The 14805-nt window shown below is 46.0% G+C and overlaps 1 protein-coding gene across 1 annotated transcript in view; it reads right to left on the bottom strand.

Annotated features, from left to right (window-relative positions):
* Nucleotides 1-14805, bottom strand: part of CUX2 (cut like homeobox 2) — a 378211-nt gene that overhangs the window by 59780 nt on the left and 303626 nt on the right. Inside the window, 1 exon segment of the mRNA XM_020970269.2 lies at nucleotides 1158-1295. Coding sequence (XP_020825928.1) covers nucleotides 1158-1295 — 138 coding nt within the window.

The raw sequence follows: 14805 nt of genomic DNA, 5'->3' as shown, positions 1-14805 counted from the left end.
TAAACTTCTTGATGGTAGGGGACTGTTTCATTTTTGTCTCTTTATCCCCAGTACCTTGCACATAGCAGATACTTAATAAATCTTGATGGACCGACTGTATTCAAGTTCACCCCTCCCCTGCTCTGGTTGGCTCACCATGGGGCTGACTACAGGGACCATTTCATTCTTTTTAATTACATCAGAGTACAGAGTGCAGTGCCTAGTACATAGTAAGTGCTTAATAAATGCTTCTTGAAACAGAAACTCCATCCTTTCAACCTTTCCACTACTGTAAAGTGAGATATCTTGAGTCTCCTTAGCTTAGATGCAATTCCCTGTGAATTGAGGATGTTGGGGGAACTGGGGAAATAGAGGAAAAGTGGAATCAGAGGAGAGAGTTGCCCTCTCAAATAGAATGTGGGAGTTGGATGGGACCTCTATCAGTCCAACCCCTACACGAAAGGCATCTGTTTCCACTATAATGGACTTGACAATGGTAGTCCAGCCTTTGCTCAAAGACCCATCACCTCTCAGAGCAGCCCATTCCATTTTTTCCTGATGGTAAACTCAAGTTTGACTCTTGGCAACATCTGGTTCTGCCTTGCAGTGACAAGCAGAACAAGTCTGATCTCTCTTCTATATGAACCCTTCAGACACTTGATGATAGCTGTCTTGTCTCCCTGAGTTTTCTTTTCTTTTTTTTTTTTTTAGGCAATTGGGGTTAAGTGACTTGCTCAGGGTCACACAGCTAGTAAGTGTCAAGTGTTTGGTCTAAGGCCGGATTTGGACTCAAATCCTCCTGACTTCAGGGCCGGTGCTCTATCCACTACGCCACTTAGCTGCCCCCTCCCTGAGTTTTCTCTTTCCAAGTTAACATCCCCAGTTCCTTAACCCAATCTTCATATGACATAAACTCAAGGTCCTTCACCATCCCAGTTCTCCTTTGGATCCTAAATTGGGGTGCCTAGACCTGAACATAATACTGCAGATAATCTGATCAGGGCGGAGGACAGTGGGACTATCACCACCTTTTCCTGGAAGCTTGGACCATTCCAATGCAGCTCAAGACAGCACTAGCTTTGGGTTTCCAACACTGGTGACTTGTACTGAGCTGACAGTGTACTTAAACCCCCAAACTATTTTCCTCAGGGAATCCTTTAGGCAGAAAGCGATGGTACCTTTGGTCTTGAGAATCTCTGGATGTTTCTTCCACTGCACGTGGAGATCTTTCAGGGGTTGGCTGGTGGGGTCGAAAGCTTGAAGCTGCTGCAATCTATCTTCTAGGCTTCTTGCTGCCTCAAATACAGGCACAGGATCTGAGGAGAAAGCAAACTGGTGAGCGGCTTGCCCAATTCCCACACCTCACCACTACCTGCATAGCTCCAACAGGGAGAGGCAGCCAGCCTAGCTTAATGGGGAAAGCACAGGACATGGGGTCAGATCCTGGTTCAAGTCCAGCCTCTGCCTCTTACTAGTGGTGTGACAAGAATAAGATGTTTAACTGCTCCAAGTCTCAATTTCTCTTTAGTAATATGGAGATAATAAACCTCTGTCTTCAAGAGGCAACCTGATGTGATAGGAGTACTGTACTTAGGAGTCTGGATGTCTGGGTGTGAATTCTGCCCCCCCCAACACTGTGACCTTGGCTGACTCTCTCATCCAAGAGACTTTCAGCTCTCAAAGCCTCACTTTCCTCATCTGTAAAATGAGGACAACAAAATTTGTGCTATTTACCTCTCAGGGCTGTTGCAAAAAAAGTACTATGTGTACCTTAAAGCACTCTATAGATGTATTATTAGAAATAGTTTTAAATTTTTATTAAATAGTATTTAATAATACCATTATTAATTAACAATCATATTAATTAACCTATAAACACTGGTGTTTAATAATTTTTGTTATGTATTACATTATTAAATAACATTTATTAAATAATATTATTTAATACTATTATTAATTGATAGCATTATTAATAGTATTAGCATCTCCCAGGACAAGGTTCATGTGAAGAAAGAACTTTTTAAACTACAAAGGACTACATATGGAATGGGACACTGGTCAATTAAAGCCAGTCCTCCAGAGCAAGAACAGAATGCTTGGATTGATGCTGTCCCCTACACAGATGCTTGGTGAACTTTTCTAGGTATGTGTCATGGAGGGCATGCACAAGCTTCTGTAGCTGGCTCCCGTCTGCTTACTGTCAGTTGAAAAGGAGCCTGTTAATCGGCCGCTGGGCCAGAGATGAGCATGTGTACAAAAGTACGCTGGTCTCTCTTTTTCACGGTGGTGAGTGAGGCAAAAACTGCTGTAAGCCTCTGGGTGGGGAGAACACCAATGGCCTTGCTCTTCCTATCCAGGTGGAAATGAAGCCCCAAGGAAAAGGCTCCAGCTCAGCAACAGCTGAGAGCCAAGGTCCGACAGTAAGGGATGGACTTGTCCAGCAGCTAGATGACATTCCAAAATGAATTTGGTGGGGTGAATCACTTTACATCTGAGCTCATTTGCGCCAAAGACTGAGGTGCTGAGGGAAGTGTGCCTTACCCCCTCCTAGGTTTGGGGGACTGTGTTTGTACTTTTGTTCTGCTATATCTTCTCAAGACATTTTCCTTTTACAAAAGATAATTGATATTAATTGATTAAATGATACTGGGGTGCTAACCACTGGATCAATCAATGATATAGGAGAGGCGCTAACTGCAAGTGACAATTGATACCGGTGAGAATACACAGAAATGGAGGCTTGAACCAACAGCAACAGAACCCCCCCCCCCCATCTCAGGAGTATCCTTAGAATCCTAAGGAGAAGATGAAGCTAGCCAGCTCTCTGCAGACAAGGCCAACTGTCCAGAACATAGCTCGGAGACGGGAAGAACCTTAGACCATGGAATGTCAGAGCTGGGAGGAGTCTAGAATATGGAATGTCTGACCTGGGAGGAGCCTTAGAACACATGCCAGATGGAAGAGTACTTAGAATACAAGGCTAAGAGGGACCTTAGATCATAGAAAGCCAGAGCCGAGAGGGACATTGGTACCAAAAAGGTCAGTGGTGAGAGGGGCTTTAGAGCACTGAATGCCAGAGCTAGAAGTGTTTTTAGAGACCTTCTAGTCCACCTCTCCAACATCTCATGTCACAGAGGATGACACACTCCCACAGCAGGGAAGTGGTTCCTTCAGAGAGCTCATGGAAAGCCCCAACACTCTCAATTCAATCACTGTTTTTTCCCCACCCCACACTTGTTCATTTCTGTTTCCCATGCCCATGAAGAACCTGTCCTCCCAAGTGGGCATTTCTGAGTCATGATTCAACCCCAGAATGGCACCTTCCCCCCGATCCTGCTGAGAATCTGGGGATCACCCAACCCCTTCCCACCAGAAGCACTGGGAGAGATCGCCTTGGCTGTCCCTTGGCCTCAACAAGCAAACTTCTTCCCTCTCCCTCCCTCCACCCCCCCCCACCTCCTCCTCATAATGCCTGTTTATTTAGGCAAAGGAAGAAGGAGACAATAGCAGTTTATGCCGAGGTAAGCAGGTGCATTCAAACAGTCTGTCTCTCCTCTGTCAGCATTACACCATCATTAGCTCGTGTCTGCTCAGCAGGGTGTACCATTATGTCTCCCACGGCTGATGTAATTATACATTGACATAATTAACCCAGCAAGCCCATTAGGCAGGCCAGCTAAAAATTCATCTATAATTATTTGTTGTGTGCATGCTAATGAGTCCATCTGCACCGCCATTGTACAACACCGAACAAATTAATTTACAAGTCTGGATTTTTTAATAAGTTCAAGAAAATGCTGCCTATTGTGTTGGGTTTCTCGAAAAAATGCCAAGAAGGGTCTGGGGGTCAGGGAAGTCGGACCAACATGAGAGCAGCTGAGGGTGCTCGGGTCCCAGGCCTAGCTTGTGGGGGACTGCCCTGATTCCGGGATGAGCGGAGAAGAAAAATCCAGCTCTGGCGTGGCAAGGGGAAAGAGCCCAGCCCAGCACCCAGCCTGTGCAAGTATCAATGCAGGATAATTACATGCAATGGTAATAAAGGATGGCATCCACTCACGGGTATGTGAATTACAGTATTGATGCTGCATTGTGCTTGAACGCTATAATTGTTTGGGTCACTGTGATTCCTTCCCCCTTCAATCCTGGAAACTCTCTCGTTACAAGGCTTCCTACTCAGGGTTGCCAAGGGTGGGTCAGGTCGGGGCCCGGAGACCCTGGAGGATGGTAAGTGGAGATTTGAGAAAGCTTTATAATTTTTGAAGCCTCTGGTTTTTTGTTTATGGTGGCGAATCTGTGCATTTATTCACCCTCTTCTTGGCCCCGATGCCTCAGGAGAAGCACTCTTCATGAACTCACGGGGATGGCATTTAGAGGACTGGTTGGTGGGAAGCGCACAGGCTGACCAGCATAATGCTTGGTATACAGTAGGTGCTTAATAAGTGCGTCTTGCTTTATTAGCCTCGGTTTAAATTCTAACTCGGATGTGACTTTGGGCAAATGGTTTCATTTTACCGGCGCCTCAGTTTCTTCATCTACAAAATGAGCGCGTTGGACTGTATGGCTTCTCAGAGGTTCCAATCCAATCTGTTTTCAAGTCCTGTCAATTCTGCCATCAAAGCATATCTTGAATACACTCCCTTCTCTCCTCTGACACTGCCCCCACCCTGGCCCTCATCACTTGATGCCTGGACTGTTGCAATAGCCTGCTTGGGAGGGAGGAGTTCTGCCTGCCTCCAGTCTCTCCCACCTCCAATCCATGCCCACTCAGCTCTCAAAATTCCTGAGGTGCAGGTCTGATCATGTCACCCCACACTCCTCCGCTTAATAAGCTCCAATGGCTCTCTATTACTTCCCGGATCAAATATAAAATTGTTCATTTGGCTTTGAAAGCCCTTTCTGGTCTTCTTACGCCTTTCTTCCCTTCCCTTACTCTTCATTCTGGCGTCACTGGCCTCCTGGCTGTTCCTCCCACAGGACACTCATCTGCTGACTGTCCCCCCGTGCCTGGAATGCTCTTCCTGCTCATCTTGCTTCCTGGCCTCCTTCAAGTCTCAGCTAAAACCCTGCCTTTCCTGATCCCACCACTGCCAACGCCTTCTCTTGGAGATGATTCCCAGTTGAACCTGTCTCTATCTTGTTTGTACACAGCTGTTTTCATGTTGTCTCCCATATCCGACTGGGAGCTCCTTGAAGTCAGGGACTGTCTTTGGCCTTTGCAGCTCCTTGTACTTAGCCCGGTGCTGGGTGACTGACCGACCTAGGGGTCTCAATGGGATGAAATTCTGGTGAGATCCAACCCCCATCTCATCCTCTCCAGGGAGAGGGGAGAAGTGGCAGACTCACCCTGGCTTTTTAGATGGACTAATTAAGTTAGTAGTGGGTCCACAAACCAGTCAAACTCTGATTTTACAGATGAAGAAACTGAGGCTGTCAGGGGTCATAGGATCAAAGTCTCACATTTATGAGATTGCGGGGATGATGGCCAAGGGTTGTTTCATCGTGTGCTACCAGAGGACCTGGAGGCAAATATGGAACACTGAGGCACCTCAGCGTCTGAAGTCAGGGAGGCCTGAGTTCAAATCCAGCCTCAGACACTTATTAGCTGTGTGGCCCTAGCCAAGTTCTCTCAGTCTGCCTGAGTTTCCCCATCTGTAAAATGGGGATAATAATAACACCCATCTTCCAGATTTGTTGTAAGGATCAAACGAGATAATGATCGTGAAATGCTTAGCACAGTGCCTTGGTACGTGGTAAGTGCATAATAATTGCCTGGCCATCTTGGCTGCTCTCCTCTGGATACCATAAAGCCTATCGATGTCACTCCTAAAACACAGTGCCCAGGACTGAACAGACTACTCCACATGTGGTCTGACCAGAGCAGAGGATGACCAGGACTTTTGCAATATGGCTACAAATAAGCATTCTGAATTTAAGTGGCTTAGCCAAGGTCACACAGAAAGTTGACAAGACCATAGCTCTAGATTAGATTGTAAGCTCCTTGTCTTCTTTTTTGCCTTTCTTTGCATACCCAGTGCTTGGCACAGTGCCTGGAAAGTAGTAGGCACTTAATAAAAATTTACTGCCTGCCTGACTTGCCGAACGTCACACAAATGGTAAATTTCAGGGCTGGGATTTGAATCCAGTTCCTGGGACCTGGTAAGCTGTCTGGGGTTTGGCCCTAGGCCAGCTGTATTGAGTAGGCCATTCATTTCCTATCCCTTCTGGAAGCCAAGTCTTCTTGGGCCCCTCAGGCCTGGGGCAGAGAAGTTTTGTTTCTCTCTCCTCAGATGACACAGGAAAGCTTTCTGTAACAAGGCTGTGCTGATCTTTAAAAAGGGAGACCCATGAAATTACTGGCCAGTTAGCTGCATTTCAATCCTGGGTAAAATATTAGGACAAATAACGAGGCAATTGATGGGCAAACACTTAGAAGAAAAACAATATAATAAGCGATTATCAAAGCCAGTTCATAAAATACACATTGGGTCTGACAAACCCAATAGCCTGCCCTGACAAAATTATAGGTTTGGTGGACGAGGGGAAGCAGACACTTCATCCGCCCTGACTCTGCAAACATCCTAGCATGGGAAATCCATAGGTGAATAACAATAACATGTTAATATAACGATAATAAGAATAATGAAACGACCATGGTACAACAATAGCTTACATTTCCATAGCATCTGAAGGTCTGCAAAATGCTTTACACCCATTAAGCTCTGATCCTCACAACTGTGCTGAGTGACCCACCATCATAAAATACGTCACTAAATCTCCAATTTATCCTGTATCTATCTGGGCTTACATGCACGCATGTTGTCTTCTCTCTTGAGCTTCTAGAGAACAGGGACTGCTTTCTGCCTTCCTTGCATCCCCAGGGCTTACAAAGGTGTGTTGGTTGACCGACTAAGTGTCTCTGGATCTGTAAAATGAGGAGTCTGGATGTGGTCTCTTTCAGATCTAAATCTGAAATGGTCCTGGGACCTTTCTGAAATGTTTTAGGTTTGTGAACCTTTTTTTTTTTTTGCCCCCAACGACTCTGTTAGGTAGCTAGGGCTGGTGTTATTACCCCCCATTTAAAGGGTGAAGAAATAGAAGCCCATAAGGGGAAGTCCTAGAGCTTGAACAGGGCAGAGCCAAGCAGTCGCCTGACTCTAGGTCCAGTCCTCTGTCTACAATGCCGTGCCTGATGGCAGGGGAAGCTCCCTAGCAAGCATGGCTGCTCCAAAGTGGAATGTGGAGGTGATGAGCTCTCCATCACTAGAAGTTTTGGGGAGATCTTGGATGAGTTATGGCTGGGGACATCGTTGGAGGGATTTTTGTGCAGGTGTGGACTGTGCAAGCTGGCTTGGGAGGCCCCTGCTACCTCAGAGGTTCTAGGACTCTGACTTTGGTTGAAGAGATCAAAAGGCCTTTTGGACTTGGGACATAGAAGCAGCCTGTGGTCTTAGCATTCACTAAGAAAAAAATGGACTCAGAGACAGTGACTTATCCAAGGTGACACAGGGAGTCAGTAGCGGAGAAAGGGTTTGGACCTGGGTCTTTGCGACTTCTAGTACAGGACTCTCTCCATTGACCTCAGCAGTGGGTGGGTTGTTAGGTTCTTCCAGCTCCCTGAGATGTCTGGGCTGTGGGTCAGTCACGTAGGAGATGCCAATGGGCTGAAGCAGGTGCCCAGAGCAGGGATTTCATGTGTACTTGATTCAGGCAAGAATCTCTGGGAAGAAAGTGAAGGCAGGGCCCAGGTAGGGACCCTCTCAGTAATAAGGATTGATAGGACACAAACAGAGCGTGGTCCTGTGATTTAATTGTCAGGGGGGATCTCCCAGGTAAGGAAACTCCCTCCACTGATGAAGATCAGCACCTTCTCTTCTACACAGTGTTAAAGGGGTTAAGTGACTGAAAGTCATGCAGCTGGTGGAATTCGAACCCAGGTCATCCTGACTCCAAGGCCAGGCCTCTGTTCTTTACACCATGCTGCCTTTCAGATGGGGGTGACTGTCCTAAAATCAGTCATCAGTTGGGAGCAGCAGGATGGGCCAATGGGTCGGTGGGGTCAGGATCAGAGACCAGGCAAGGAACATGGGATTGAAGGTGTTCTCCTACCTCTGAATATCTGCAAGGTCTGTCTATGACAAGTAAACCTGAACTCCCTTGGGGCATCATGGGAACTCCTGGGGGGGTTGCCCCGGGATTGGGCGGCATGGCCTCCCAAAGTGCCCTTCCCTGAGATGAGCTGACTAGGACGGCCTCCCTGCCTCTGCTCATCGTCACTAGTGGCTGGGAGATGTTTGCCTTCTAGGGGCTGGTCCAGACGGGCTTGCTAAGAGAAGGCATCTATCTGCTCCCCCGCGTCACCAACCTGCCAGTGAGGAGGAAATGCTGCCTGTGGTCTCAGAAGGTCTGAGGAGGAGAGAACAGGGCAGGAGTCCACATCACCTCCGTGGGAGTGAAGGAATCCATTGAGCAACATTCAGTAAGTGCCTGCTGTATGCCGGGCTCTGTGCTAAGTACGTCATAGAAACCTCTTCCTTGAGACTCAGTTCAAATACACTCCTGCATGTAACCTTTCCTGATCCCCAAACCACTGGTACCCTCGCACACGAATGTATTGAACAACTCTGTGCTCTGTTTGACATTCAAGGCCCTTCATAACCATCCGCCTTCCACCTTCCCAGCCTTACTCCCCAACGCACACTCTTAGGTCCAGGGATTCTGTTCTCCTGGCTGGTCTATGAACAAGACACCCCATCTCTCAGTTCTGGGCATTTGCTCTGGTTGTCCCCATGCCTGGAAGGCTCTCCCACCTCATCTCCACCTACTGACCTCCCTGGCTTCCTTTAAGTCCCAACTAAAACCCCACCTCCTACAGGAAGCCTTCTCCAGACCCTCTTAATTCCAGTGCCTTCCCTCTATTAATGATTCCCCATTTATCCTGTAGATAGCTTTGTTTGCTTGTTGTCTCCCCCATTAGATTGTAAGCTCCTTGAGGGCAGGGACTGTCTTTTGCCTCTTTTTATATCCCAGCTCTACAGTGCTTAGCAAATAGTAGGTGCTTAATAAATGTTTATTCATTGAACGCTTACACTTGTCCTAGTTTTCTCTCCCTTTAGAATGTAAGGTCCTTGAGGTCAGGAACTTTTTCATTCTTTGTATTTATTTGTATTCTCAGTACTGAGCACAGTGCCTAGTACCTAGCAGGTACTTAATAAACGTTTATTGATTGAAATATACATCTGTAGCCAGTTGGGCTCCTGTCTAATAATAACTGCTATTAATTAACTAATTAATTAACTGATTAATTGATATATTAACTCCTGTCTAATAATAACTATAATAATAATAACTGCTACTTATGCCGTGCTGTAAGGTCAAGGCATCCTCATAGGTCAATCATAATCTATAGGATTATGGATCTGGAGCTGACAGGGACCTTAGAGGCAACAACCTCCCCATTTTACAGATGTGCAAACTGAAGCTCAGAGAGGGAAACTTACTTGCCTGTGGTCACACAGCTTAGTAAGTGGCAGAGCCAGAATTCACACTCAGGTCTTTTGGACTCCTCGCTGCCTCACACAGATGAAATGGCAGGTCTGCCTCCCTCCCCGGCCCCTCCTCTCCAATGGACTTTTTAACGAAGAGAGCACCCATGTCCTCAGGAGTTAATATGCTTTAGCAGACTGACCTCTGAACCTAGAGTTGGGAACCCTGGGTCCAAGTCACTTCAACTCTCTAGGCCTCAATTTCTGCAAACGGGGATGATAACAATAATTTAGATTTCTTGACTGTTTTAAGGTTTCCAAAAGACCATCGTCATAACAGCCCAGTGAGATAGGCAGGGCAAATATTGTCATCCCCTCTTGACAGATCAGGAGAAAAAAGACAGATTTGGAAACTGAAGGGGTGAAATGATTTAGTATCATTTACGTAAGCACTTAATAAATACTTTTTCATTCCCTCATTCATGCATTCATTCACTCATCACTGGAGTTTCTTCCCTGATGGGGCATCACGTCTCAAGGTCTAAAGTCTCCTCCAATCACACACACACACACACACACACACACACACACACACACACACACAAAATGCAATTTGTCTTATAGAGTTGATCTGAGGGAATTTTTCTGTATTGTTTACCCCAGGTACCAGAAATAATAGTGATGACTCTGGTGCCAAAGAAGCAAGGACACATAAAGATAGAAGGACAGACAGACCCAAGAAACCACAGAGATGAGAGACAAGCCCAAGAGACAATAAGAAACAGAGACGTAGCTGGGGATTGTCACCCACTCACCTGCATTTCCTGATCCCCCCTTGATGTGAGTCACTTCCCTTTATTGATTATCATTTATCCCATTATCTCCCTAGGTCTTGAGGAAGCTAGAACAAATCCTTTTAGTGAGGGGATTTGTTCTGTGGATTCAGTCAAAGGGCTGCACTTGAGGACCTAGAGGGCCTCATGTGGCCTCGAGGCTGCAGGTTCCCCATGCCTGCCTGTTGCCTCTCAAATAATAAATTCCCAGCACACGGTAGTCGCTTAATAATTGCAGGTTCAATTGAATCCAATTGAAGAGATTCCGGTGTCTCCCTCGGGAGAACCTGCCCACATTGGACTCATCAGTGATGGAGTAACTCAGTTTCCCAAAGCCTTACTTCATATCAATAGTGATGGGATTTTTATGGGAGTCCAGCCCACCTCTTTCCTGCTTTACATTCCGGCCCATTCCAATGGGCCTCCATGGAGAAGCCGTTTCTATTCAAGAAGGCGGCCCCATTTCTGGAGAATTCTCATTATTTCCGAGCACACAGAGTTGGGCTGTGAGCTGTTTTAAGTCTCTGCTCTAAAATGTACACAGTGATGATTATAATTTACTTCCCAGGGTAGCTTCCGTTATTCATTCTCTCTCTCCCTCCCCTCCGCATATTGCTGAGTTCCTAGATTTTTCAGTGAGCTTGCAAACTAATTTCTTCCCCCAATCCTCTTTAGGGTTAAGTCCATGGAGCCCGTTGCTACCCGTTCTGAATTTCCTTTCCAGGAGTTTGTGTTGGGGGTGGGAGGTGGGGAAGAATTATTTAGAGAAACAGAGGAGAGAACTCTGTCACATTATGCAGGCTTACAATGTATGGAACAGGCATGCTGGTGAATCAAAGGTGCTCCCAACTCTTTTGTCCAGAAGCGTTATTGAAGGCATCAGCTAAATGTCAGTCACTGTTCCTACGAACATAAATTGAAAGCGAGAGAGGAAAAAAACAACAACTGAACACAGCCTCACTTTATAACATCTGGAGTCAAGTCTTCAGCAAATAGAGAAGTAATGATGGCCCTGGGGAGACTCTATGCCTTTTCCTCCTGTTCTCTTTTCTCCAAAAGTACCTAGCTCAGGGCCAAGGGCGTGCTGTAAGTGTTCAATAGAGCTTGATCAAGAACCCTCCGTAGCTCCCCATTGCTGTTAGGGTCACAGACAGACTCCTTGGCTCGGCATTAAAATCCCGTAGTTTGGCTGTTACCTACCTTTCTAGGCTTCTTCGCTATCATTTCCTGCCCAGACTGGCTGGCTTGCTGTGTTTTCAAATACTCTCTCTCCCGCTGTCTTTGAACAGAATTTTGAGGATGCCTGAAAGGCACCCTCTCCTCAACTCAGCCTCTTAGAATCCTGAGCTCATGGGTCACCCGCTGTGGGGAAGCCTTTCCTGTCCTCAGCATTTTCTCCCTCCTCCAAGGACCAAATACATACTGAGTTCAAATGCAACCTCAGACACTTACTTGCTGTGTATCCTGGGTAAGTCTCTTAAGGTGCTGTCTGCCTCAGTTTCCTCATCTGGAAAATAGTTATTGTACTATGTGCCTTATAGGGCCAGAGGTGCATGATTGAATGGGATGACAGCAGCTGATATTTCTATGGCACTGTAAGGTTTGCCAAGGGTTTTACATATGTAATCTCATGTGAGCCTTAAGACACTAGCTGCATGACCTTGGACAGGTCATTTTACTTATCTTGGTCTCAATTTCCCCATCTGTAAAATGGGGGGGCTAGACTCAGTGGCCTATAAGAGTCTTTCCGGCTATAAATCTATGGTCTTGTGATCCTTGCTGTATGACCCTGGACAGTCACTTCATCTTTCAGGGCCTCAGTTTCTCCATCTGTAAAATGAGGGGATTGAGATCCATGTTTGGCTCCACATCTGTGATCCTATGAGCCCTCTGAAGAAAGTACTATAGGAGTTTTATAATAGAAGCTCAGAGAGGTTCATTACGTGTTTAAGGTCACACAGCTAATAGCAGCAATAATAATAGCAGCTAGCATTTAGATACTACTTTAAGGTTGGCAAAATGCTTTACAAATATGATCTCATTTGATCGTCACAATGGTCCTGGGAAATAGGTGCTGTTATTATTTCCATTTACAGATATGGAAACTGAGGCAGATAGCATTTTCAGTGACTTACCCACGGTTACAAAGCTGGTAAGTATGTGAGGCTGAGTGTCCAGTGCTCCATCCGCCTCACCATCCAGCTGCCCCAGAGGCAGGAGTTGAACTCAGCTCTCTGGGTCCGTCCCTCTTTCTTCTGTCAAGCTCTCTCTACTACAAATGGCAAGGTGTGCACTGTGCCCAGGAAGTGGCAGTCAAGGGCAGTTACGGCCTCACTTCTCACCCTGAGAACCCTGGGCCAACGTTCGCCAGGGGGAGGATGATGTGATGTGAAACCGGGAGGCTAGACACAATTCTCTCTGCTCTCTTATCATTTCCCAGCCTCCTGCAGCCTCCAATCCCCGGGGCTGGAGTGAATGGGGCACCTTCTATGAACAAGGATGATTCCTTTATCCCCTCCTCACCTCCTTCCAGTTTTAAAAATCTGTCTGTCTGCATGGAACCATTCTTACTCCCTCATCTAAGTGTTGATGTCTGGTCTACTGGCAGCAGACTTGGCTTCAAGAGGAACTGGGTTTCAATCCTGCCTGTGTGTGACCGTGGCCAAGTCACCCAACTTCTCTGAGACTCAGTTTCCTCTTCTGTAAAATGAGAATAATAATACTGATAGCGTTGACCTCATGGGGTTATTACAAGGCTCAGATGACATAATGTATATGTAAGAGTTTTGAGGGGGCAGCTAAGTGGTGCAGTGGATAGGACAGCTAGGTGGTGCCATAGTGCACAGTGTTGGGCCTGAAGACTCATCTTCTTGAGTTCAAATCCTGCTTCAGACCCTGCAATCCCTGTTTGCCTCAGTTTCTTCATGTGTAAAATGAACTGGAGAAGGAAATGGTGAGCCACTCCAGTATCTTTGCCAAGAAAACTCTAAAATGGGGTCATGGAGAATTGAACACAACTGAAAAGAGCTTTGCAAACTTTAACATGATGTAGAAATTTTAGTTATTTTTATTAGGTTGCCTCTGTGAGTAGTAGTGTGACCAGGGCCTGGAGTGCACAGTAATCTGGCTCTCATTCATTCACTGAATCCTAGATTTAGGCCCAGAAGGGGCCTTAGAGGCCCTGGATTCCAAATTCCTCCTTTAACTGAGGAGAGTATTAAAGTGACTAGTTGAGGGTCACACAGCTACAAAGGGTGTGAGGTGGGATTCGAACCCAGTCTTCTTGGTTCCACTCTTAACACTAGTCACCACAGCATACTGTCGCTCATTCATTCAACATACAGTAAGTAGTTATTAAGCACCTACTATATGCCACGCACTGAGCTAGATGTTGGAATTCCAATACAAAATCCAAAAAACTTCCTGTTCTCAAGGAGCTTACTCTCTTCTCTTGTTGACTTGTTTCAGTTGTGTCTGACTCTCTGTGACCCCATTTGGGGTTTTCTTGGCAAAGATACTGGAGTGGTTTACCATTTTCTTCTCCACCTCATTTTACAGATGAGGAAACTGAGGCAACAGGGTAAAGTGACTTGTCCAGGGTCACTCAGCTAGTAAGTGTCTTAGGCCAGATTTGAACTCAGGAAGATGAGCCTTTCTGACTCCAGGCCTGGTGTTCTATCCCTGTGCCACCTACTTGTCCACAATATGACACAGATAATGCTAATTTATGGTTTTCTAAGTCAATATGTATCCTACAGGGATCTATTTCTGTTTGTGTCTGATAGCACTGCTCCAGGCATCTTTTCAATATAGTAAATGACAAGGGAAGTTCTAACTTGCATTGGTCAAGGGAGCTTTGCATATTAATGAAATCATAAGTCTGGTCCCTATCTCTTAATCAACGCCCAGTACATTATTATTATTATTGTTATTAATCATTATTATTTTGACCCAGATTTTTATCTGTTCAAGGAATTCCCTCTATGGATGAAAACTGAAAATACATCTGTATTTAAAGTCTTTAAAGGGCAGTGAATAGAACACCAGCCCTGGAATCAGGAGGATCTGAGTTCAAATCTGGTCTCAGGACACTTGCCACTTACTAGATGTGTGACCCTGTGCAAGTCACTTAACCCTGATCACCTCACCCTCCCAAGAAAAGGGTCTTTAAAGTTGCCTGGGGCACTGAGAATTTCAGTGCTTTGCTTTGGGTCACACACCAGCAGGAATAAGAATTTGGACCTGAATCCAGGTCTTCTGGATTCCATGACTGGCCCTCTCTTCAATTCTCCATGATTCCTTCTGCTTCACATATAGTAGGGGCTTAATAAGTGTTTGTGAAGTTGAATGGAATTGTAGATCACAGGTTTAGAGCTGGAAAGGATTTCAGAAGTCATCAAGTCCCATCTCCCAATTTTCTAGAGGAGGCTGAGGCTGAGGCCCCAAGATGGGAACAGCAGCTGTGGGAGGTCACCCAGAGAGGAAATAGCAAAGTCAGGATTCGAACCCAG

The sequence above is a fragment of the Phascolarctos cinereus genome, unplaced genomic scaffold (assembly GCF_003287225.1).
Source record: "Phascolarctos cinereus isolate Bilbo 61053 unplaced genomic scaffold, phaCin_HiC Scaffold_4;HRSCAF=312, whole genome shotgun sequence".
Lineage (NCBI taxonomy): Eukaryota > Metazoa > Chordata > Mammalia > Diprotodontia > Phascolarctidae > Phascolarctos > Phascolarctos cinereus.
This window is presented reverse-complemented; position numbering and strand designations above follow the sequence as displayed.